A 26,633-nucleotide genomic window follows, 5' to 3' on the forward strand; every position below is an offset into this window, starting at 1 on the left:
TTCCTTTGTACCAATCTTTATGTATTTATTCACACATTTGATAAAAATGTCACAGTTAGGAGTGAATTCATTACAATGACATAAGTAACTCTACAGAGTCAAACTGCTATTAAATCAGAATATGGGGCAACCACAGCTGCTTAGCACCTGTGCACACGCACGCAGGTACGCTCTCTCACACACACCCACTCACACTGGCAGGTACTAAGTTCAGATGTTAATAACCCAGGGACTCTTCCCTGGCTCCTCTGAGGAAGGAAAGAAATCCTCAATGCAAAGTTGCTGCGACCACCCAGGACCTCTTTGCTCTGCCAGTGATTCAGGAGACATGAACGGGAACAGTTACTTCCTTGGCACAAAACTGGACAGGCAACAAGAAGGTCAGGAGGGGTTTAGGTTAGTTCCAGGTTTAGAGACCCTTTCCAACACAACAGGGTAGCAAGCAGGAAAAAAGGTAAAAATTTAGCCATTTGAACTCCAGAAAAGAAAGGAGGGAGGAGGATTTTAAAAATTTGATCCCTATTCTCCCAACACACTGTGACAGAACCATTGGCAAAACCGAGACCAAGCAGATACCATGTGGCTGTGAGCTTATTAAATGGTACGGTTTGCCTTCCTTTCAGTTTTTCAGGAGGAAAAACTTTTTAGAGGAACAAGAGGATCACATACACCACATCCCTATCATATTAGTATCTGGGAAAAGATTACATCTGCTTGTCTAGACAGCAGCTGGTCTAAGTGCTGAGCACTCCAAGGGGGCAGCCCAGTCCCCCTCCTCTGCCTTCTGAGGAGGACAAGTCAAATCTCAGGTGAGGAAAATAATGCCTGAACCAAAGAACTGTTTTCTATACTGTGTTACTATGGAGAAAACACCCCCAACTCCTTTTTGACATAAAGTTAAAAATAAAATAAAATAAAATAAATTTAAATGTGATGTTTGAGCCTTTCTACTGACCCTGTCAAAACACTGATGATACAGAAACTCATCCCCAGTGCTCCCAGCGAAGGCTGGGAAGAGGAAAGGATTCGGTGACTATAGCGCACGAGCATGGAGCTGGCCAGTTCCCATGAAAATGTCTGGGGTCAGGTGAGTGAGCCAAGGGAAGTATTTTGCAGGGAGAGAATTTCTTGGTACAAACTTCATGCCCCTAAAGATAAAAGCAAGGTGAGGACAAGGCACTTAACGCGGCCAAGAGCTGTTTACACCCATTCACACCAAGACTGTTACCAAGAGCACTCCCAGTGACCCTCCTGAAGAAATACTGGCCACCCAAACTTTCCAGGTGACCTTCAGAACTGGAGGAAATTCCAGCACTGCAAAACCCATGGCGGGATCTGGAATGTCAGCAAGGAGCCATTCAGGGGAAGCCAACGGAGTCGTCCACTTCCAACCTGAGGTGAGAGGCTTGTTCCAGATCAGCTCAGTCAAATACTGAATTTCAAACTGGTCAGCCTGAGAACACGGCAGCGCCTCCATGGATCCCACTTCCTCTCTGATCAAGAGCAGCACAGGACTCGGAAGGAAATCAGACACTAGTCCTTGAATGATCTTGCACTGATGGTTACGCACATGCCTCCATGGCTTTTCCCCATTCTGTGGCAGAGGGAGGGACCAAGACAGGGCTGGATGGACCTGTCCCATCTTCTCCTAAGGCCCTTTAGGCATACTCGATCCTAGCAGGGCCACAACTGCCCTCATTCTTCCGCTCCGATGACTGGGCGGTGGCCTTGGCCTCGCTGCTCATTTCCAGAGGCTTTGCCGGGATATAGTCCTTCACTTTGATTTCCATGTTCTTGGCTTTCAGAGTGGCTGTGTGCAGCTTCTCCAGGAAATCCGGCATGCCTGAGGGAGACGGGGGTCTAGTTAAGACAATCAGAAACCAACAGAAGACTCAAAGCTGCACGACCCCCTCTTTGGTGGTGGGGAGCTGCTCTTCCTCATACCAAGGCAGCCTGAGTGGCAAACTACAAGTGACAGCTGCCGCCAGAAGGTGTTCCCTCTGCACGGACTGCAAAAACACCCACAACCTACGATCCTTGCAGAAGGGGCAGTGATCAGGCCACTGAAATCCCAAAAGGCTCTTTGAGGTGATTAAAATACACATTAGTGGCATGTCAAAATAACTGCCAATTTAACTTAGATAAATGTCAAACAGAAACACTCAATCTTCTCTCCATTTCCCCCAAGGAATAAGCAAATGCCTATAGAAAACAATCACGAGGATGCTTTCTGAGACACGACGTTAGACGGGGAAGGTGAAATTACAGCTGTGATGTGCAGCCTCTCTTACACGGGTGGTGGCCCTTTCCCTAGGTGACTGTCCAAAATCATATTTTCTAGGCCAGATCTTAAGAGTTTTCAACACTACTAAAGAAAAAATTTAAGCCTGGTGTGGTGGTGTATGCCTACAATCCCAGAGGCTCAGGAGGCTGAGGCAGGAGGATCAGGAATTCAAAGCCATTCAGCAAAAAGCAAGGCACTAAGCAACTGAGTGAGACCATCTCTAAATAAAATACAAAAAAAAGGAGGGTAGGGATGTGGCTCAGTGGCTGAGTGCCCCTGAGTACAATCCCCAGCTTCAAAAAAAAAAAAAAAATTAAATACATTAAAGTACACAGTCTATATTTAAGACATTGAAGCATATGTTTTAGAAACTCTCCTCTGGCCAGGTGCAGTGGCACATGCCTTCAATCCTAGCAACTCCGGAAGCTGAGGCAGGAGAATTCCAAGTTCAAAGCTAGTCTCAGCAACTTAGTGAAACCCTGCTGTCTCATTTAAAAAAAAAAAAGGTTGTGATTGTGGCTCACTGATTAAGTGCCCCTGGGTTCAATCCCCAGTACTAAAAAAAATTAAAATAAAAAGTCTCCTCTGAGTATAAGTTCCTTTCTGGGACCCTATAATTCTCATTCTTACAATCCCACCTGGAGACCAGAATGAACTGGGAAGGGCACTGAATCTCTGTAGCAGGGATTACAGAGATTCAGTGCTGCCATTAAGAAGACAGAGAAAAACAAAATGTTCACCCCAGTTCCCAGCCCTGACACACATCTCCACTCACCGCTGGAAACCATCCAGCTAACACAGTAGCGAGGAAACACAGTCTGGGGATTGTCACTGTATGTCAGCAAGTAGTCAAAGCCATTCTGGAAAAGAAACAGGGCAAAGATGAGGGCCCCTGAGCACACACCACAGCCTCCACACCCAGCATCACCGACAGCCATGCCCATTCTAGAGTAAGGAGTGCCACCATTTTAACCTGTGAAGAACAGAGCTCACCTGATGCCTGAGACCAACTGTTCACAGCAAGGCCTGCCTACCTGGTGACCTCTAGCAAGCATGGCTCCTAGGGTGTCCTAGTCCCATTGGTAAGGGGGCTCCCTGTGCCCAGACAATGTAAACTGTTGTGACTTATGCCAAGCAGGTTTTCTTCCTGGGGGTCTGGAATGATGGCATTCACTAAGTAGAGGGTGCCATGAGACCAGCTCCCAATAAAACCTGTGGATGCTGAGCTCCGCAGGGCCTTCCCACACAAGCAAGGCGCACACACTCCTGCAATCCCTGCTGGAGAAGGAGGCCTTGGAGTCCGCAGACCATTCTTGTCTGTTATCACCGCCTGTGCAGACTTATTACATCATTGTCATAAAATCAGCTGAGAAAACAATTAAATGCTGAGTCCTATGAGTTCTTCAAATATAGGGCTATGTTTCAGCTTCAAGACCTTCATCTTCACCTGCACCTCCTACTGGTAATAATAGCAAACAACTATACAATAACTCACTATGGGCCAGAAACTGCTGCAATTTCTCTCAACAATCCTACATTGTAGGTTCAACTATCCCCCATTTTACATGAGGAAATCAAGCAAAAAAAGCTTAAAGTAATGTTGCCCAACATCACCCTCCTGCTCAGTGAGAAAACTGAGAATTCGGACCACTGAAATCACACACCCACTGTCTCTCTGGCTCAGCCTTCACACTAATACAGCAAAGGACGTGCAATTATTAAGAAAATCTGAAGTGCCTGACCCTGAGAAGCCTAGACTGATTACATTCCACCTGAAGAGTAAAAGAGAGCACTTTTCCATTTGTACTTTGTCTGCTATATGTCTGGCCGTGTGCGAGGTGCTGCAGAGGAAACGATCTGCTCCAGTCTCTGACTCACAGAGAGAAAGGTGCTGAAAAGACACTGCAGTGCAGAGGGAAGGGAGGCAAAGGCTGTAAACAGGAACAGCCACAGAAGCCCCCACAAGGGCTGGCGAGGGGACAGCATGAATCAGCACAAGCATAAGACTTCAAATTATTCCACCCACAAAACACTTGGATGGGGACGTCAAGAGACCTGGACTTTCTTCCACTGCTGCTGACATTATCAAAATGAAGCCAAAAATGCCATGGTTACTATAGGGAAGGAAGAACGGGGTGGGAGAGGATGGGGGAAATCTAAATCACTTTGCTTATTATTTACAGATCTGACTTTGAACACAAATATTTCTCATTTATTAAATCTAAAATTTTCAGAGCAATACTAAAAATCCAAAGTAAATAAAGAACCTGTGGGGGAGTCTCTGGGGGCTGTGATGCAAGCTTGTGATCCCAGCTACTCAGAAGGTTGAGGCAGGAAGATCCCAAGTTCAAGGTAAGCCTAGGCAACTCAGCAAGACCCTGTCTTAAAATAAAATAAAAAGAGCTGGGGAGGCAGGCACTGTGGTGCTTGTCTATAATCCCAGCAGCTCCAGAGGAGGAGGCCCAAGGATCACAAGTTCAAAGCCAGCCTCAGCAAAAGCAAGGCACTAAGCAACTCAGTGAGACCCTGTCTCTAAATACAAACAAATAAAACGGCCTAAAACCAATAAATGACCCTGCAGCTGTGAGCCAAGCTGTGGCATTAAAAGGCCATTTTCCACTAAAGGAACCAGAACTCTTATTTTCTAGGTTTAGAGCTAAAAATATAAAACATGATCCTGGAACATCTCTTAATACTAGAAAGCTCCTAAGGTCCTGAAGCCAACAAGAAGCCCCCATTACCCAAAACCAGGATTAATAAGATCATTAATATGAACATCAGTAAGAATAACTGTAATGTATAAAACTAACCTAGTACATTTAAATTTGTGTTTCAAAAATGACACTTCCTTAAGAAACAGAGGGCTGGGATTGTGGCTCTGTGGTAGAGTTCTCGCCTAGCATGCTTGAGGCACTAGGTTAGATCCACATAAATACAAAATAAAGATATTGCGTCTACTTAAAACTAAATAATAAAAAAAAATAAAATAAAAAAAAGAAACAGAACCTTGTCTTTGAGGATGTCTAATTGACAGAACAAACTTGTTTTACTTTGAAAACTAATAAATAAAGAAAACAAGTATTTCTCCTATCTCCCTTTCCTATGTGAACTATAGGAAACCAAGCAATTGATGAGGAACTGTGCCTATGAAGTATTCCACCCAATAAAGAAAGGAAGTAGGAAAGAACTACAATATCAGTATTCAGTAACCTCTAATGACACAATGGATAATCATTAACAACTTACAGGTTCACAAAGAAATTGCAAAGAAGACATTATCTGCCTCCCAATTAATGATCCTGCCCAAAATAACCTACCAACCTGAATCTGCTCAAGCCTCCAGACCTAACTACCAGTATTCAGAAAAGAGGATCCAACTGATATAAAGAGACACAAAAGGCAGTAGGGACAAATGTCAACACCTGATCTTATTCAAATTCTGATTCCAATAGCAAAATAGTTCACAATCAGGAAAATTTAAACACTGATTTAGACTTAAAATGGTTTGGTATTAGGGATTTCTGTCAATTGTTTTATGCATGATTATAACACAAGTTATGTTTTCAAAAATCTCTTTTTGAAATTTAAAAAAATGGAAAAAAATCCCTTTTGAAATTACCAAAATATCTACACAAGAATTAGGCTCGGGCTGAGTTGGTAGAGTGCTTGCCTTGCATGCATGAGGCCCTGGGTTCACTCCCCAGCACCACACACGCGCGCGCACACACACACACACACACACAAAAAAAAAAAGAATTAGGCTCTTCTAATAATAAATTTAGAATATGCTTCAAAATAACTAAAGGAGTGGAAAAGGGCATAGGAAGGTTACAGTCTGGGAGTGGGGTGGAGCTCAGTGGTACAGCACTTGCCCAGCAGTCAATCCCCACAGTGAAGGGAAAAAACAAACCAACAAGCCTGGCCATGAGCTGGTAACTTTTGAAGTTGGGGACAGGTACATAGGATGTGTGTTACACACTTCCAATTTTCCATTACAAAAAGTAAGACAAGCAGCTGGGTTGTGGCTCAATGAAAGAGCACTTGCCTGACACATGTAAGGCACTGGGTTCGATCCTCTGCACCACATAAAAACAAATAAATAAGGCCTGTGTCCATCTACAAAAAAAAATATTTTAAAAAATTTAAAATATAAGACAAACAAAATGTCCAACCTTGGCCAAAGGACCTACTTTCCATGTGCAAAGCCACTTCAGCTGCCTGGTTTCCAAATGCCCTCTGACTTACCGATACCTGTGATCAACCTGTGCTCCCTGGCCTCTGAGCACACAAGGGCTCATTTCTATCACTGTCTTTGCTCAAATCATGTCTCTGTCTCCAGTGCCCCTCCTAGACTCCTCTACTATCATCTGCCATTTTTACAAAGATCAACTCAAGCCAGGTGCAGTGGTACACGCCTGTGATCCCAGCGGCTTGGGAGGTTGAGGCAGGAGGATCACGAGTTCAAAGCCAGCCTCAGCAAAAAAAAAAAAAAAAAAAAAAAAGCGAGGCACTAAGCAATCCAGTGAAGCTCTATCTCTAAACAAAACACAAAACTACAAATTAGGGCTGGGGATGTGGCTCAGTGGTCAAGTGCCCCTGAGTTCAATTCCCGGTACCCCTCCCCCCATCCAAAATTGACTCAAGCCAGGTACAGCAGCACCTGCCTGTAATCCCAGCTACTAGGAAGGCAGAGGCAGGAGAATTCAAATTCCAGGCCAGCCTCAAGAACTCAGTAAGACTTGTTTCAAAATTAAAAATTAAAAACTACACTAAGAAAAGTGCTGGGAATGTAACTAAATAGTAGATGGGCCCTGGGTTCAACCTTCAGCACTATGCACACATACACAATAATTCGCACTATTCTCCCAATACAGCTAGAATATTTACTGGGTGCCTACTGGAGGCCACACTGTGCCACATGCCAACTCTGCCTCAGCTATTTTGCAGCCATCATTTCTAAAGGCAGCAATGCTGGAACTCAAGCCTTCCCCCCACACACACACACAGATAGCACAAAGTCATGATCCAAATTTCAAAAGCAATTTAAAAGGAATAAAGCAAGGTGCAGATCTCCTCCCCACAGGGTTCCCAGCTGAGCCAGTCTCCCTGTCCTGGGGTAACTAGCCATCAACAGCAGGCTCACTGCTTTTCTGTCTTCTAAAGAAAGTGACTTTCAAATTTTTTTTTTTTTTTTTTAAAGAGAGAGTGAGAGAGGAGAGTGAGAGAAGAGAGAGAGAATTTTTAATATTTAATTTTTAGTTCTTGGCGGACACAACATCTTTGTTGGTATGTGGTGCTGAGGATCGAACCTGGGCCGCACGCATGCCAGGCGAGCGCGCTACCGCTTGAGCCACATCCCCAGCCCACTTTCAAATATTTTTAACTACAACTCATTCTGTGTCTCACGCACACACTCATACATACTTGGGTAACTAGCCAAGTTCCATGAAATATGCTGACACTCATTTTCTACTTTTTCTTTTTTAAAAACTGATCATAATCCCCTAAATTAATTATGTCTCCCACTAATGGGTGGTGATCTGTGGGAGAATACCACTCTATAAATAGTATAGAGGTAAACACACAGATCCCCCAGGAAAAAACAAACATATTGACTGAGGTCAGCCACCATCTGTCATAGCCAAAGGCCTACTGCAGGTGGTATAAATAGAACAACTTGGTAAATATACACACAATGGAATATTACTCAGCATTAAAAGAGAATAGAATCATGGCATTTCCAGGTAAATGGATGGAGTTGAAGAATATAATGCTAAGTGAAGTCAAGCAATCCCCAAAACCAAATGCTGATGTTTTCTCTGATATAAGGATGATGATTTGTAACAGGGATTGGGAGGGGGACATGGGAAGATTAGACGAATTCTAAATAGGGCGAAGAGGAGAGAGGGCAAGGGAGGGGGCATGGGGGTAGGAAAAGCAGTGGAATGAGATGGACATTATTACTCTAAGTACATGTATAAAGACATGAATGGTGTGACTCTACATTGTGTACAACCACAGACATGAAAAATTGTGCTATACATGTGTAATATGAATTGAAATGCATTCTGCTATCATATATAACAAATTTGAATAATTTTTTAAAATAAAAATAATAAACAACTTGATGAATACTCCATGCCCTCTAAACCACACAAAGCAACAGGGAGACACAAAGCCATTATGAAGTAAAACAGAACTAAAAACAGAACCACTGTCACTAATAGGTACACTCAACAGATTAAGCTTTTTTTTTTTTTTTTTTGTGGGAGGGGAGCTCACTAAGCTAAAGAAAATATTCTTTCCGGATAAAAGTTACAGAATTGTAAAGAGAGACAGTGAGCAATAGTCTAAATCTCTGTTTTACAGATAAGAAAGGAGAAATCCAGAAGGGCGTGTGTGTTTTGCCCACAGTGTCAAATGCTTTCAGAAGACTCGCTCTTGGCCCTGATAAAAGCTGCCAGGAGCCACGTCATCACTACTCTGTCTTTACGGACTTTCCAGGTATACTGCCCTATAGCAAGGGGTCCCAAAATACGGTCCCCAGACAAACAGCCTGAGACTCACCTAAGAACTTCTCAAAAATGTAAATTACCAATGGGCTCCCACCAGACACTGGATCTGTTGGTGCCTTGATCTTGGATTTCCCAGGCTCTAGAACTATGAGAAATGAATCTCTTGTTTATAAAGCCAAATTAAAAAAAAAAAAAAAAAGTGAACTTTCAAGCCACACCTTGGACCTGCTGAATCAGGTCTGAGGCTAGGGCCCAGCAACGTATTTTATTTTATTTTTTTTGTGGTGCTTGGAATTGAACCTAGGGCCTTGCCTGGCAAGCGCTCTACCACTGAGCCACATCCCCAGGCCCCAGCAATGTTTGTTTTTTTTTTTTTTTTTTATTGTTGGTCGTTCAAAACATTACACAGTTCTTAATACATCATCTTTCACAGTTTGATTCAAGTGGGTTATGAACTCCCAACTTTACCCCGTATACAGATTGCTGTATCACATCAGTTACCCTTCCATTGATTGACATATTGCTTTTCTAGTGTCTGATGACCAGCAATGTATTTTAAAAGCTCCAGCTGGTCCAGGCATGGTGGCACAGCCTGGAATCCCAGTGGCTGGGGAGGCTGAGGCAGGAGGATCATGAGTTCAAAGCCAGCCTCAGTAACTTAGTGAGCAACTCGGTGACACTCTGTCTCTACATGAAATACAGAAATATAGGGGGCTGGGGTTGTGGCTCAGTGGTAGAGCACTTGCCTAGCATATATGAGACCCTGGGTTTGATTCTTAGCACTGCATATAAATAAAATTTAAAGGGGGCGGGGGCTAGGGATGTGACTCAGTGGTTAAGCACCCCCACCCCTGGGTTCAATCCACAGTACCAAAAGAAAAAAATGTCTCCAGCTGGCCTGTAATTCCAGCCGCTCAGGAGGCTGAGACAGAAGACCACAAATTCAAAGGCAGTCTCTGCAACTCACAAAACCCTGTCTCAAAATAAAAAATAAAAAGACCTGGGGATGTGGCTCAGTGATTGAGGGCCCCCGAGTTCAATCCCTGGGAGAAAACAAACAGGAAGCCTCCAGCCAATGTGACAGATGCCAGGTCTGAGAACCACTGCCCCCAACAACTCACTCAGCCTCTACCCCCAGTGCAGACTCTAGGCATTCCTCGAGAACATCCCAAAGCCATGACGCAGGGTCTCTTGGTCAAAGTGAAACTCACCTCATCAAATGACTTGTGGGGGCGGATGACCATCTGGGATTCATAGGATCTGACCCTGACGAACTCTGGAGACTCCGGCACGCTGGGGTGCTGCACAGCACTGGAGGGGGAGTGAGGGAAAACAGGTCAGTGATGCCTATCACAGACCCCAGGGAGCGCAGCCAAGGGCAGGCCCTGAGGAGCCTGAAATAAACAGCATGCAGCTCACCAGGCCTTGTCAAATCAACTCTCTTCCCCTTTAATTACCAACAGTAAGGAACTGAAGAAATGTTTAATTAAAAGCTTGCATCCCTTCAATCTTCCTAGCTAGTCACAGCCCCTCCTCTTTCAGCTGGGAGGGCAGGACACTGGCTGTCCCTGGTAAGCCTGCAGGAGACTCGCCAGGGCACTAAGGGCAGGCTTACAGGTCTATACAAGCAACACTCGCGGCTGAAGAACTCGCCAAGGGCCACAGCAGCCATACATACCGTGACACCAACACCATCACATTGTTCTCCTGATCCACACTGTATCGCCGAACATACACGTAATCCCGAGAGTACATTGGATACTAAAGAAGGGAGGGGCAGGATTAGCACTTGGTACCCTGAAGATTTGACAGAAGTAAAACCAGAAGGAAAATACTCACAGGAAAATGGGTTACCCAGTGGAGAACCTCAGAACCACTGACCACGTCCCTCTCGATCACCTCCAGCTTGATCACTAGGGCATCCCACTTCTTCCTGTACTCTGTGTCCAGCTGTGAAAGACAAGACCATGAAGACCCAAGACAATCCAAAGCAAAAATGCAGACGGCCTCTCCAGATGCCTGGACTGGACCTCTGACCCAAGGGCCTGGGCCCTAACTGTGATGGGGCCTAAGCGTGGGAGGCACGGCTCTGGTTACTACATAGTCTTCCAAAGTCCTTTCACGTGTATGAAAGGGAATCTTAAAAGGCAAGCCCCAGAAAAATATAAGGAAAAAAAATATTGTAACAGACATGTCTGGGGAAAATATAGTATATGCAGTGACAGAAACATGAAGGGAAGAATTCTAAACAGGTTTAAACAGACAAAAACTCTCAGTATGAGTAGATACCTCATACAAAGAAAACCAAAGTAGCATATTTTTTTTTTAAATTTCTGGCATCACTAGTAACTAAGAAATTTCAAAGACAGACATATCCAAACTAACAAAAATGTAATACAAACTGACAAAATTCAGTGCTTAGGAGAAAATGCACTTGCATGTGAACAGGGGGTGTTATAATCAACAAACTAGCAACTGGTCTGGCAAAACAAGTGAAAATACCTATATAGAACTCTTCTGTTTGAACACCCAAGGATAAAAGCAGTCCTTGAACATATTCTTTATTTTTATTAAGTAAATATATTCACGAGACTATTTCAGATTAAAGGAAGTTAAAGACACCTAACAACTAAATGGAATCTGAACTGGATCTATACTGAATGGACATGATTGGGTCAACTGATAAAACCAAAATACAAACACAGATTACATTGAAGTGTGCTGCACCAATGCTGAATTTACTGACATGGTTAGTTAGAAGAATATGTCTAGTTTCAGGAAATACTCACTAAAGAATTTAGGGACAGAGGACCATAATATGTTTAATTTGCCCTCAAAATGTTTAGGAAAAAAACAATAAAGGCTTGTGAAATATTAGAGTATCTTAATCAACCCTTCTATTTGATCTTCTCAAACAGCCTGAGGGTGGGTGGGCTTTAGGCAAAAATCAGTCCACCCTCACAGGACAGATAGAGAAATTACAAGTCAAATGTTCCCCCAGATGCTATATGCCAAAGAACAAGAAGCACAGACACAGATGGATACCCCAAATCCAACATCATCAAATCAAAGAAATCATTCATGGGGACAGTAGTAAATGGCTTGTTAGGAAGCTCTGAAATCCACAGCAAAAAATTAACTCACCTGAACATTGAAGAACTGCCGGGGTGTCACATCTGTGTAGGTTCCAAAAACTAGAATGACAAGAAAGAATAAAGGATGCTTGCTGAGCTCCTGGCCCCATTCCTATCACTACCGGCATTTCAATTCTAGAGTACTGAGAGCTCCTGAAGGCAGCTTCAGAAAGTAGAAGCAAGGCGGGGGCAGCAAAGCCAAAGATGCCATGTGTCAAGGAAGACATCGGGAGAGGAAAACCACCAACAGAAAGCCATGGTAAATTTCCTGAGAAACCACCAGAACAGAATAGTTTAGAAAAACATGAGGCCCCAAGTCCCAAGTACCTGGGCACCCAGGCACACACTTCAAAGGCAGTACGCCCAGCTCACCTCGGTACTGGTAAAGATGGCTGCCTTCAATTGGGCGCCGCCACAGTTTGAAGTGCTTCTTATCCATCACCATCTCCCATGGCTGTTCCTTGTCCTTCAACTCTTCATTCCCTTCTGTTTGGGATTTTGATTCTGGAGGGTGGCGCTCGACTCCTGAGCTCTGAAATATATTTGAGACTTCCTCCAACCGTTTCATCTCATTAATGGATCTGCAAAAAACAAAAACAGATCCAGTGCAGGTGGTCAGTCAGCCCTGTGAATGAAATGTCCACAAAGAGACCTGCAAAGGAATGGTGTGGGTTTAATATAGTATAGTGTGGTGAATAAAAAAATCAGTTCCTGTGCTGGATGCCACTCATTAACCCAAATAACATAGTATTTAATCAATACCCACTTCTACTTATATAAAATGGCAAGAATAATACCTACCTCAAGATTGGGAATAAAGATTATCAACAAATTTATATAAAAAGTGCTTAAGACCTAGTACATTATTAACCTTCAACGTCCGCTATTAAAGTCTTTGACTATAGCTGAGAGTGGTGGCACTCACTGTAATCCCAGTGACTTGGGAGGCTGAGGCAGGAGAATTGTAAATTCAAGGCCAGCCCCAGAAACTTCACAAGATTCTCAGCAACTGAGAGAGAGCTTGTCCCCCCCCCCCAAAAAAATGTGATATGTGGTTCAGTGGTTAAGTGCCCACAGGCTCAATCCCCAGTACAAACTAAATAAATAAATAAAGTCCATGATTGTGAAATGTCATTTGGGACCTTTACAAAAGGCATCACCACTATCTAAGTACAGAACATTTCCATCAGCCAAAAGAAACTGTACCATCACCAGTCCCTTCCCATTCCTGCCTCCCTTCACTTTCTGTACGGATTTGCTTATTCTGGGCATTTCAAATAATTGAGGTCACATAATAATGGGTTTTTGTATCTGGCTTCTTTCTCTTGGCATATTTTCAAGTTTCATCCATGAAAGTGTACTTTATTCCTTTTATGATTAAATAATGTTCCATCATAGGAATATATCACCTTTTGTTTATCAGGTAATAGAAACTTGGTTTCTACCTTCTGGCTATTACAAATAATGCTGCTAAGAACATTTATATTTAAGTTTTTGTATAAACATGTTTTTAATTATCTTGGGAAGATTCCTAGGAGTGAATGTGCTAAGTCATGGTAACTCAATGCTTCACTTTTTGAGAAGCTGCCAAACTATTTCCACAGCAGCTGCACCACTTTAGATTCCTAGCACTATTGTATGAAGATCCCAACTGCTCCACACCCTTGCCAACATTTATTATCATCCTTTTTTTTTTTTATTCCAGCCATACTAGTGGGCATGAAGTGATATCTCAGTGTGGTTTGAACTGATACAATTGCTAATGACTAATGATGTTGGTTACCTTTTCATAAGCTCACTGGCCACTTGTGCATTCCATGGAGAAATACCTCTATTGAAATTTGTTTTATCAGATTGTCTTTTTTTTTTTTTTTTGGTACCTTTTTATTTTTTGAGACAGGGCCTCAGTAGGTTGCTGAGACTGACGAACTTGCAAACTTCCTGCCTCAGACTCTCAAACCACTCGGCTTACAGGTGGACACTAATACCTTATCAGAATAAATATAAATATTTTCTTTCTTCCTGTGGATCATCCTAACTTTCTTGTATCTTTTGATGATAAAGGTTTTTAATTTTTATGAAGTCTAACTTGTTTTTTCTTTGATTACTAATGTTTTGGTATTACAACTAAGAAATCACTGCCTACTCCAACATCACAAAGACTGATGCCTAAATTTTCATCTAAGAGTTTTAAAATTTTAGCTTACATTATGGTATTCGACCCATTTGAGTTAATTTTTGTGTACGGCATAAGGCAGGGGTCTAAATTCATTTTCTTTCATATGCCTCTTCAGTTAGCCCAGCCCTACTTCTTTCCCCATTGACCTGTCTTGATATCCTTGTTGAACCAACTGACCAAAAATATAAAGGTTCATTTCTGAACTTTCAATTTTATTCCAACACTCTACATGTCTATCCTAATACCAGTACCACAGTGTCTTCATTGTGGTAGCTCTTAAGTTTTGAAGTCAGGAGAGTGAGTCCCCCAAATTTTGCTCTTCTCCTTCAAAAGTGTTTAAGTTATTCTGAGTCCCTTTCATTTCCATGAGTATAACTGACTTGCCAATTTCTATAAAATATCCAACTACGATTTTGATAAGAACTATATTGAACATGTAGACTGATTCAGGATAGTAATTCCATCTTAATAACATCCATGAATACAGGCTGTCTTTCTACTTATTCATGTTTTTTCTTTTTTCTTTTTGAGAAGATTCTTGCTATAATGCCCACGCGGGCCTTGAACTCCTGGGCTCAACCAATCCTTCTGTCCCAGCCTCCAAAGCAAATGGTTAGATTACAGGTGTACACCACTGTGACCAATCTATTTTATGTCTTTATAAAATTTCTTCCAAGGATGTTTTATAGTTTTCATTGTAAAAGCCTTATGTTTCTTTTGTTAAATTTATTCCTAAATATTTTCTTTTTGAAACCGTTGTAAATGGAATTTTCTTACTTTCATTTTCAGATTGCTCCTCTGAACAATGTATAAAAATGTGATTTGGGAGAGCTAGAGTTGTGGCTTGGCGGTATAGAGATCACCTAGCACATGTGAGGTGATGGGTTCAATCCTCAGCACCACATAAAATGGATAAATAAAATAAAGGTATGTATCCAACTACAACTAAAAAATATATATTTTTAAATGTGATTTTTGTATACAGATCTTATATCCTGCAAACTTATTAGCTGTCATAGTTTATTAGCTTTAACAGTTTTTTGTGGATTCTTTAGTATTTTCTACACATAAAATCACATAAGAAAAAAAAGTAAAAACATTTTTTAAAATATAATATAAGCTGCAAATAGTTTTAGTGCTTCCTCTCCAGTCGGGATGCCTGCTTTCTCCTTCTCTTGCCTAATTCCCATGGCTACAGCCTGTAACACTCTCCTGTAGCACTCTGTTGAAAACAAGGGCTAGCACAGGTCTTGTTCCCCACCTTCTCACCATCAACTTGCTGCTGGCTAGTTTTTACTGATGCCCTTTATCAGTTTGAGGATACTCCCTTCTATTCCCAGGCTGAAAAGGGATTCTGTTTTTTTAAATCCTGAAGTGAGGTTGGATTTGTCAAATGCTTTTGCTACATCTATTCAGATGACCATGTGGCTTTTGTCCTTTCTTCTTTGCTTGGATAAATCCCACTGTTCATGAATACAATCCTTTTTATATGTTATGAGGCTTGGTTTGTCAGTATTTTGTTCAGGACTGCTTACCTTTCTAAAATATACGCAACAGTACCAGATATCATGCTATGAATCACTGTATTTCCCTAGAGGCATATACACAAGTACAATATATACATAAGGACAAAGACGGGGATGACACACAGCAAACTAAGACAATGGTTTCAACTAGTGGAAAAAGGAGAGTATGTTAGAAAAATGTACAGAAGAAAATTTGTGGTATCTATGATATTTTGTTTCTTAAATGTAACATTTTTAACACTTTTTATGTATCTGAGCCACTTTATAATAATAATTTATAATAATTTTTTTAAGAGAGAATTTTTTAATATTTATTTTTTAGTTTTCGGCAGACACAACATCTTTGTTTGTATGTGGTGCTGAGGATCAAACCTGGGCTGCACACATGCCAGGCGAGCGCGCTACCGCTTGAGCCACATCCCCAGCCCTATAATAATGATTTTTAAAAAAAACTTTGGCTAGTATTTTAAGCAAATCACAGACAGGAAAGAAAAATTGGTGTGATTCAGACTGAGGAAGACCTCAAACACTGATACACTGAAATGACCTTTCATTCCTCTCCCAAGTATCAAATGAAACAAGGCTAAAGGGTAATTTTAAGGCAGAATTAACCATATAAATTTACTTTTGTTTAATGCCTTCATTTTATTTATTTATTTTTATAAAGCGCTGAGGGTCCAACCCAGTGCCTCAAAAGTGCCAGGCAAGCGCTCTACCACTGAGTCATAACCCCAGCCCAATATACGTTTACTTTTTAATCCCCTATAGAGACAACATCACATTGCACTATAGTTAATTTATCTTTATATCACCTTGTTGATAAAACTATGAATTTCCTAAGGGTAAGGAATCTTTTCCTAACTGTAGTTCCAACTCCTAGCATCTGTTTTGTAAATAATAAACACTCAACAAATGCTTACTGAATAAATTAAGTAAATGAAGAAAAGACAGAAGTAGATCTCACTAATAAAAATTACATTAATATAGTTTTGGGGGGGGATTTTGAAGCGGGATCTCACTATGTTGCCCACAGTGGCCTCAAACTCACAATCCTCTTGCCTCAGTCTCCCAAGCAGCTGGGATTACAAGCATGCACACCATGTCTGTAATAAATTGCTTTAAAAGCCAAAAATTACTGACAATCCAAGATTAAAACTTAGAGCAATCCAAAGTAATGCTGAGTCCATTTCTTTTCTTCTTTCTTTCCTTTTGGTACTGGAAATTGAACACAGGGGTGCATTACCACTGAGCTATACCTCTGTTGTTGTTGTTTTTTTGTTGTTGTTTTTGTTTTTTGGGAGAGAGAGAGTATCACTAAGTAGCTGAGGGTCTCATAAAATGCTGAGATTGGCCTTGAACTTGTGATTGTCCTGCCTCCACCTCCCAAATCCTAGGATTACAGGCATGGACCACCACACCCAGTAGGACATTATTTCTTAAAATTTCAATTCACTTAATTTTAAACTTTGGACTTGGCTATTATCTTTTTTTGGGGGGGAGGGAGGTGGGGCCAGTGGGCAGGGTACCAAGGATTGAACCCAGGGACAGAACCCAGGAACACTTAACCACTGAGCCACATCTCCAGTCCCTTTTTTTTTTGTTTTGAGACAGGGTCTTGTTTAGGGCCTTGTTAATTTACTGAGACTAACTTTGAAATTGTGATCCTCCTGTCTCAGTGGCCAAGCAGCTGCGATTACAGGGGACGGTATGTGCCACCACGTTCAGCAGTATTTGTCATTTTTGACTGTTTGAAATCCCTCCATTTCTAGCCCCTAGCAGTTTAAGGGCAGCTCCTAATTTAAGTGAGGTTAATTAAAGACTTCTAGGGCTTTGGATCTTGAGGAAATAACCCAACGGCACAAGATCTTTCGGAGATTATTCTTAGTAATCTTGAAGAGATCCAGCAGTGCAACCAATCTAGGGGGAAATCACCAGCAACACCAACATCTAAGGAGATGATTCCTGGAGCAAGCCTTGGTTGTTCTCCTGATCAACTTGTACTTTCTGGCCTTCTTGTCACTGTTCTGAACAACCTGACAAGGAATCGACTAATGAATTCCTTTTGGTTTAAGTTAAACAAGATCAGTTTGTTTATTTACAACGAAGAATCCATGACATAAATTGAACCCAGTACAATTTATACTGATGTTCTGAAGAAAATTATTTTACCATTTGAAAAAACTTTTCAAGCTGCCAGGCTTGATGGTGCACACCTATAATCCTAGCAACTCAGGAGGCTGAGGAGGAGGATCAGAAGTTCAAAGCCAGACTAGGCAATTTAGTGAGGGCCTAAGCAACTTAGTAAGACCATGTCTCTAAATTTAAAAAATAAAATAAAATGGGCTAGAGATGTGGCTCAGTGGTTAAGCAACCCTGGGTTCAATCCCCAGTACCCCAAAAAAAAAAAAAAACAACTTCTCAATTTAAATTTTGAGCTGCGCCTAGTGGCACACACTTATAATAAGGAAGGAAGGAAGGAAGGAAGGAAGGAAGGAAGGAAGGGAAGGTATATCAACAACTTAAAAAATATTTTAGAAATAAATAAATAATAAAAAGGACTGGGGATGTGGCTCAGTGGTTAAGTACCCAGTGTCCAATCCCTGGTATGTATGTATAAATAAAAAGTTGAAATCTTGAGGCAAGTTTGAGGCCAGCCTGGGCAACTTAACAAGACGCTGTCTCAAAAAAAAAAATACAGCTGGCGATGCAGCTCAGTGGTAAGCTCCTGGGTTCCATCCCCTGTACCAGGGGAGGAAAAATGCAAAATAAGATTAAAGACTAGCATTGCAAATGTCCAAGTACAGAAATAGGAAAGAAACCTTCTGGTAGATATTGCAGAAGAGAAAGCAGAAGCAAGGCAAAACCACAAGCCTGATTTGCTCAGAGAACAATTTAGACATCACATGGCACCAGTTAATAACATTTTTCAATAATAATTAAGCACCACTCCTAAATGTCATTCTTATCACTTAATAAAGAAGACAAGAATCTGTTTCCATTGGTGGAATATTTTATCAAAACATCAGGGGCTCAGGCTGGGCTTATGGCTCAGTGATAGAGCACTTGCCTAGCACGTGTAAGGCACTAGGTTCAATCCTCGGCACCACATAAAAATAAGTAAATAAAATAAAGATATTGTGTCCATCTACAACTAAAAAAAAAATTAAAACAACAATCTCAGGGGCTCATAAAAGAACTATGTACCTATAAAGGTTTTAAGAAAATTAATGACTGTAGGCAATATCTGTGTATATACACATAGATATGTGTGTATGTATATACACATACATATATTTATATATACTTGGGGGAGCACTACTAGGATTGAACTCAGGGGTACTTTACCACTGAGTGGCATCCCAAGCCCCCTTTTTTCCTAGACAGGGTCTCACTAAATTGCCCAAGCCATCCTCCTGGCTCGCATTTGCTGGGATTATAGGTATGAGCCACTAAGCCCAGCTTCCCCCCGCCCCCCGCCCCCCGCCCCTTTAGATAGCATCTCACTATGTTCCTAACTTCTAGGTTCAAGAAATCCTCTTGCCTCAGCCTCTCCAGTAACTGGGACTACAGGCCTGTGCCACCATGCCCGGAAGTAAGCAATAGCCTTTTAAGATGCAAGGTGGTATAGAGCTTCTAATCTATACTACTTAATCAGGTTCTCCTATATAATTAAAATTCCATGTAAATTGATTAAAACTGAGACTAAGTCCACCTGAAGAGGGATGAAAATGTCTTATGAAAACAAGACATTCCTCCGCCCACCACCCCAGGTACTGGAAATTGAATCCAGAGCCCTGAACTACATTCCCGGTCCTTTTTTAAAATTTGAGACAGGGTTCTGCAAAACTGCCCAGGCTAACCTTGAACTTGATCCTCCTGCCACTGTGCCCAGCTGATGTTCTTTTTCATTTACTTTATTGTCATTTTTTAAAATGAGGTCTCACTCAGTTATCCAAGCTGGCCTCAAACTCCTGTGCTCAAGCAATCCTCCTACCTCAGCCCTCTGAGTAGCTGGGACTGCGGGAGATGTACAGGTGTGCCCAGCGCACCCAGCTGACATTCATTCTTTGAACAGCATAATACAAATGCTGGAGAAAGACTGCTGTGATGGAAATGTATGTGACCATACAACCTTCTGTAGCCAGGTGTAAAAGTTCTTGAAGGGTCTCACCTTCTAAATTGGACAGACATAATTAACAGAGAAGCACAAACACTGTTATACGTACTAAGTGGAAAATGATAAACCCTCTCACCAGGCATCTCTTTAGCCTGCGGTGCCAAATCCTGTTTGGGTAAGATAGGCTTCTAAACCTTCCTATCTAAGAGACTTAAATTAATAAGGACAGAAAAGGACAAAAGAGATTATTCCCCAAGTAGTTACAAAACCAGGAGATTAGTCAAAGGATCAAGAAAAGATGGTCTATGCTTCCCTTTCTCCAAAGGAAAATCACCTGAATATTTGAGGAAGGCTGGAATGAAAGCAGTGGCAACTAAAGACTTTCAATGAAAACTAAGTAAGTATACAAATGCTTAACTCAGGGTCCTGTCCTCTGCATGAGGCAAGATAGTCTCTAAAATGATTCAAATGTAGCCATCAGACAATTAGGAATTTCAACAAGACAACCTTCACCTCATATCATCTCTTCCTTCACATTACAAACTTACTATTAAAGGGAGGGATTTTCAACTGATTTGGGACACATCTTGAAATAAAGGACATAAACTAGTTAATGCTAAAAGAATGAAAACTATATATATATATATATATATATATATGTTCCTGTAAGCCAGAAAGTTCACAATGATCATTCATCCAGTTAATAACATATAGAAAACGTGAATGTATTCCGTTTTAGGGCTAAAACACAGAATTGGGAAAATGGCCAATTTCCCTTTGAAACTTTACTGGCAATTATTTTATTTTACTCAAGTTTATACAGCAATGAAGTGTAACAAAAAAAAAAAAGATGAGGTCAATGGAAAATTTTCCCCTAATTTTCATATTTCTTAATATCCTTCCTCTTTTTGTTCCTGTAATTTCTTTTAACTGTTTCAAAGCCATAAAAAATTACTACTGTATTCTTCCAGAAAATTTGCCCTGGGCTCACAGAATGCCAGCTAACACCAAGAATAGTGAGCAAAATTATTTTGTTTGTTTAATTGAAACTAATTAGATAAGAACACTAGAGCAAGGATTAAAAAGATCTGATTTCTACATGAGGCCCCAGAAGCAAGTCAAAATCACTTTGTACAGGTTACTTCTTTGCTAAATAAGTTCAATTTCTTACTTGGTAAAATGTTCTCATACACAAAAGAATAGAAAGCAAAATTATTTTTATTTGGGAAAGAAACACACGTAAGAAAAACATGCCAATCTAAAGCTCGGGTTCTAAAAGATATATATATATTTTTTTTAAATGATATTTTTACAAGTGACAGTCTATTTTTTCCATCAAATATTAGTGTCTGGGAAAACTGATTCAGTAACAAATTTGGATGTGCCTTTTTTTTTTTTTAATTTTTTTTTTTAAAGAGAGAGTGAGACAGGAGAGAGAGAGAGAGAGAGAATTTTTAATATTTATTTATTTTTTTTTTTTTTAGTTCTCGGCGGACACAACATCTTTGTTGGTATGTGGTGCTGAGGATCGAACCCGGGCCGCACGCATACCAGGCGAGCGCGCTACCGCTTGAGCCATATCCCCAGCCCCTAAAAGATATATTTTGCACACTTCCCTGTGTAACCAAGATGGAAGGGTCAGAATTAGTTTACTTCAAGACAAGTGGGTACAGAAACAACACAGGTGAGACAAAGGCTGTAATTTAGGGGTTACTGGACAATCATTCTCTTCTTCCATTAACAATGAAAGAATTGTACCTGACCTGAGACAACTGTGTTCCATTCTGGAAACTACCCAATCTCTCAACCACCTCACTAAAACAAATAAAATCCAAATGTTCTAAGCTAGGTGAAACAACCTCAGCAGTACTTACTCTAAAGCAAATACAATACTTAAACATCAAGCAAAAAAGTTAGACTGTATCCACATTTTATTCAATAAAAATGTAAACATTATAAGCTATTAGAACTGAGACAGAAGGAACCATTCTACAATCAATAATATATAATCTGTCTCCCTATCAAGGTAACAAACCTTGATCAAGATTAACAACTTGATCAAATTTTAATGATAAGAAAAGCAAAATCCAGGCCAGGGTTGTGGCTCAGTGGTAGAGTGCTTGCCTAGCATGCGTGAGGCAGTGGATTCAATCCTTAGCACCACATAAAAACAAACAAATAAAATAAAGGTATTGGGGCTGGGGATGTGGCTCAAGCGGTAGCGCGCTCGCCTGGCATGTGTGCGGCCCGGGTTCGATCCTCAGCACCACATACAAACAAACATGTTGTATCTGCCAAAAACTAAAAAATAAATATTAAAAAAATTCATTCATTCTTTCTCTCTTTAAAAAATAAAATAAAATAAAGGTATTGTGTCCATCTACAACTAAAAAAAAAAATGAAAAAAAGAAAAGTAAAATCCAAGCAAAAAGTTGACAATGAAGTATTAAGCCATGCTGGTGGTGTACACCTATAATCCCCCAACTCAGGAGGTTGAGGCAGCAGGATCACAAATCCAAGGCCAGCTCAGCAATTTAGTAAGACTCTAAGCAACTTAACAAGATCCTATCTCAGAATTTTAAAAAAAATTTTTAAATGTAAAGGGCGTGGCGTGAGGAGATGTAGCTCAGAAGTAAAGAAACCTCCCTGGATTCTATTCCCAATAACCCCACAACAAAAACAAAGGCAATGAAGTGTTAAATATAGGCCTTTACTGTAGTAACTGGAAGAAGACCAAAACAAAAGGCAGCTCCCAAGTGCTCTGTAGACTGGGGTACCGCCCAGTGGAGAGTGATGGTTCAATTCCCAGCACCCAAACAAACAAAAAAGAAGTGGTCTGACTGGACTTCACCTAAACTCCTGAACTGCAAAGCAGACTAACCCTAAGCAATCCCTCTTTGGGAGCTGGATTAGAACCAAGAGTGTTTCAACAGATCCCGGTTTCAGAGACTGACTGAAGAGCAGGAAACAGGATGAACAACTGGGTCAGCAACTGGCCCAATCTCATGGTCAGAGTGGGACTGACTTATTACCTGAATGTTCAATACATCCATTTCTTAAATTGTTTTCCGTTCCAGCTCCCCTAAATGAAAGAACTGCCATCCAGAGCTCCAGGATGTATCACCCATAAAAGTACATTAAGTAATCCAAACAATGTCATCTACCACTAAACCCCAACACTGTTCAACTCCCAGTGCCCCAAATCCCTTCCCTCTCTTTTATACCAACTAACCCTTTCTCCTCCTTCCTGAACAGATCCACCTGAGGATTTTCTTTTCAAGGGTCACCAGTATGGAACACAGGAAATTCATCAAAAATAGAATGAAGGGCTGGAGTTGTGGCTCAGTAGACGCCTGCCTGGAATGTGTGATGCCCTGGGTTCAATTCTCAGCACTGCATATAAATAAATTAATTAAATAAAAGATCAGTTGACAACTAAAATAACAGTAATAAAAAAAATATAGAATGAGGGCCGCTGGGCAAGGTGGCGCATATCTGTAATCCCAGGGGATCAGGACGCTAAGGCAGAAGGATTGAAAATTCAAAGCCAGCCCCAGCAACTTAGCGAGGCACTTAACTCAGTGAGAACCTGTCTCTAAATAAAATATAAAAAGAGCTGGGGATGGGCTGGGGTTGTGGCTCAATGGTAGAGCTCTGGCTAAGCACATGCAAGGCCCTGAGTTCAATCCTCAGCACCACATAAAAATAAATAAATAAATAAATTAAAGGTATTGTGTCCAATTACAACTGAAAAATTTTTAATGTTTTAGTTGTTGACAGACCTTTAATTAATTATTTATTTACTTCTATGTGGTGCTGAGAATCAAACCCTGTGCCTCACACATGCTAGGCAAGTGTTTGCCACTGAGCTACAACCCCAGCACAACTGGAAATTGATATTAAAAGGAGGGGGCTGGGGATATAGCTCAGTTGGTACAGTACTTGGCTTGCATGCACAAGACCCTGGATTTGATCCAGTACCAAAAAAAAAAAAAAAAAAAGGGCTGGGGGGAAGTGGCTCAGTAGTTGAGCACCCTTGGGTTCAATCCTTAGTACCCGCCCCCCTCCAAAAAAAAAAAAATAGAATTAGGGCCTGGCAAGATAGCACACACCTGTAATTTCAGGAGGCTGAGACAAGAGGATTGTGAGTACAAAGTCAGCCTCAGCAAGGGCAAGGCACTAAGCAACTCAGTGAGACCCTGTCTCTAAATAAAATACAAAATACGGCTGGGATGTGGCTCAGTGCCCCTGAGTTCAATCCCCAGTACCAAAAAAAAAAAAAAAAAGAAAGAAAATTAAACAGTTAATTGGCAATTTTCTTAAAATTTTCTTGTCATTTTTTGCAAGATTAGTACAAATATCCAAATAGCAAAAGAATGCTAACAGGAACTAGGCAAAATTGCTATCATGCTTTGATTCTTTAATTTTTTTGAACGAGGCTATGTGCAATTATGATTTTAGTGTTTTGTTGTTGTTGTTGTTGTTGTTATTGTTTTGGAGGAGGGTTGTTTAACAGCTCTGGGGATGGAATCCAGGGCCCTGTACATACTAGGCAAGGGCTCTACCACTGAGCTACACCCTCAGCCCTGTGGTTCTGATTTTAAATTGCATTATAAAAGTCATCCTTCCTGCTAGGAAAAGCATTCCCAGTTCTTAAGATAGACTTGCATTTACCCACAATTCATAGTGTTGCACAAATAGCTGCCTGGCATCTGGGTATTACACTTCCCACACAGGCCATGGTACAAACTTTACTGCTGTATTTCCATTTTCAATCTAACCAAAAATGTGGAATAACAGGTGGTCTCCCTGTTCAAGAAATATCTAGAATAAAGATACTCTGTGGGATCTATGAGGAGGAGGGAACTGTCCCTGGTTCCTGAAATCAGTTTTAGAATTTAAAAGAGTGCTTATGTAGAGGACACAGTCTAAAAATATCTGTCAAAAAATGAAAATCCAAGCCAGACTTGGTGGCACATGCCTTAATCCCAGCTCCTGACAAGGCTGAAGCAGGAGGATCACAAGTTCAGGGCCAGTCTTGGCAACTTAGTGAGACCCTATCTCAAAACAAAAACCACCACCAACAACAACAAAAAAGAGTAGCTGGGGATGTAGTTCAGTGGTAGAGTGATTATCTAGCATGCATGAGGCTCTGGGTTTAAACTCCAGTAACAGTGGGGAAAAAATAAATAAAGTAAATAAAGAGACACTATAATTCAAGCGCTAAAACAAACCTTTTTTAAAAAATGTTTTTAGTTATACATGAACACAGTATCTTTATTTATTTTTATGTGGTGCTAAGGATCGAACCCAGTGCCCCACATGTATGAGGCAAGTGCTCTGCCACTGAGCCATAACCCCAGCCCTAAAACAAATCTTTAGATTACATAAAATCTGAGATTTAGAACTACAGAGTAACAAATACAATCAAGGGTACTGGATTTTCCCCCAGAAGTTTTAATGACAGCATGACTTCTGACCTTAATGATACCCAAAGTTCTAAAGTAGCAAAAATCTCACTTAATTCTTATAGGATAAAACGTCTGGGTTATTGGTTTGTGCAAGCAGGGCAAAATCCCTCCCAGCCTCTAAATTCCTTTCAGACGGAAGTCACAATGACAGAGCTCTCTCGGGGCACTTCTCCCAAGGCTTGAGTCCCATTTGGATGGCAGTCATTTTGTAAATGCAGAAATACAGCCTCAGGTCGAGTTTAAAGTCGTTTTGAATTTGAATTTTTTTTTCTGGGAACGTTAAGATTTCGTGAAGAAGGCCTGCACGCCTTCTGTATTCACTTTTACAATGTGGTTTTCCTTTTCTTTATCTCTAGGGCTGGGAATCCAGCGCAAACCTCGCGCTTGCCAAGCAGGTGCTCCAGCACTGAGCTACCCCTGTACTCCTAAGGTTGTCTTCAGGGTCATACTACCCATCCAAAGTCCCCCTCCTAGAATAACACACACTTCCAGCCCTTGCTTCTAACGCAACAAACCGCAGAAACACACGGGCAGCAAGGTGAATTGCTAAAACTGCTCCAGTCTGCTGCACCGCCACTCACAGGAGCATGGGGTAAACGGGACACGGGGCAGGCCAAGAGGGTCGCACGTCCCCACCTCCCGCCCGGGCCACCCCACCCCAAGCACAGGGGCGACTCGCTGCAAGGCCCACCTCTGCAGCTCCTCCTCCTGGATCCTCTCCTCGTCCCACACGAAGACGCCGGCGAGGGCCGCCATCAAAGCAGAGGCATGGCCCGGGCGGCCGCGCAGCCGGCGCCAGAGGCGTCCGAGCAGGACGCAGCGCGAGCTCTCGGAGTAGAGGCGGCCGTAGAGCTGCGCGATCTGCTGCGTGCGCCGCACACGCAGGCCCGTCACGAAGCGGCACTGATTGGCCAGCAAGCCCAGCAGGCCCCCGCCCCGCGCCCCCGCTAGCCAGGCGGCCAGGCCGGCCGGCGGCCTCCGCGGGAACATGCCGCCACCGCAGGCAGAGCAGCGGCCCCGGGAGGGCGCGGGCGGCCGTCAGCTAAGTCCCCTAACTGGCCGGCCCGGAGTCCGTCTCTCGTGGCCCAGGCCAGGCGCCGCCTCTCATGTCTCTGCAGCAGCCGCTGAGAAGAGCCCCCTCGGGGGAGAGCGCCGCTGCAGGAGACGCGCGGGCTCGGCCCCCTCGCTCCCCCGAGTGTCCAGCCGGCGGCGGAATCGCGGTGCCGGGAACGCGGGAACTAGCGAGGCGGGCGACCCCGGCTCCGCAGGAAGAAAGGTCCCGGGAGCTCCGAATCCACCACACGCGCCGCCTGCCCGCAACCTACCCGCGCCTCCGCCTCTCGGGCTCTGATTGGCCACGATCCCGACGGTCTGGCGCTCATTGGCGGCGCCAAATGCCCGTCACCG

The 26,633-nt window shown here is 42.1% G+C and overlaps 1 protein-coding gene across 1 annotated transcript; it reads right to left on the reverse strand.

The window, feature by feature from the left end:
* Positions 1-26,216, reverse strand: Stard7 (StAR related lipid transfer domain containing 7). Its single transcript, XM_005339576.5, has 8 exons — positions 25,918-26,216; positions 12,306-12,514; positions 11,944-11,993; positions 10,639-10,749; positions 10,478-10,560; positions 10,011-10,110; positions 3,060-3,144; positions 1-1,843 (listed from the first exon to the last, which is right to left on the reverse strand). Exons 1-8 carry the CDS (start codon positions 26,214-26,216, stop codon positions 1,659-1,661), a joined length of 1,122 nt encoding a protein of 373 aa, XP_005339633.1. The 3' UTR covers positions 1-1,658.
* Between the last annotated feature and the right edge of the window lie 417 nt (positions 26,217-26,633).

This window comes from Ictidomys tridecemlineatus, chromosome 12, assembly GCF_052094955.1.
Source record: "Ictidomys tridecemlineatus isolate mIctTri1 chromosome 12, mIctTri1.hap1, whole genome shotgun sequence".
Taxonomy (NCBI): domain Eukaryota; kingdom Metazoa; phylum Chordata; class Mammalia; order Rodentia; family Sciuridae; genus Ictidomys; species Ictidomys tridecemlineatus.

Excerpts from the sequence above, each read along its gene's own strand:
- Stard7 (XM_005339576.5), bottom strand. The coding sequence starts at position 26,216 with ATGTTCCCGCGGAGGCCGCCGGCCGGCCTGGCCGCCTGGCTAGCGGGG. Across the intron at positions 10,750-11,943 it reads GGCAGTTCTTCAATGTTCAG|CTGGACACAGAGTACAGGAA; the intron begins GTGAGTTAATTT and ends TGTCTTTCACAG. Across the intron at positions 3,145-10,010 it reads CCCACAAGTCATTTGATGAG|AATGGCTTTGACTACTTGCT; the intron begins GTGAGTTTCACT and ends TTTCTTTTCCAG.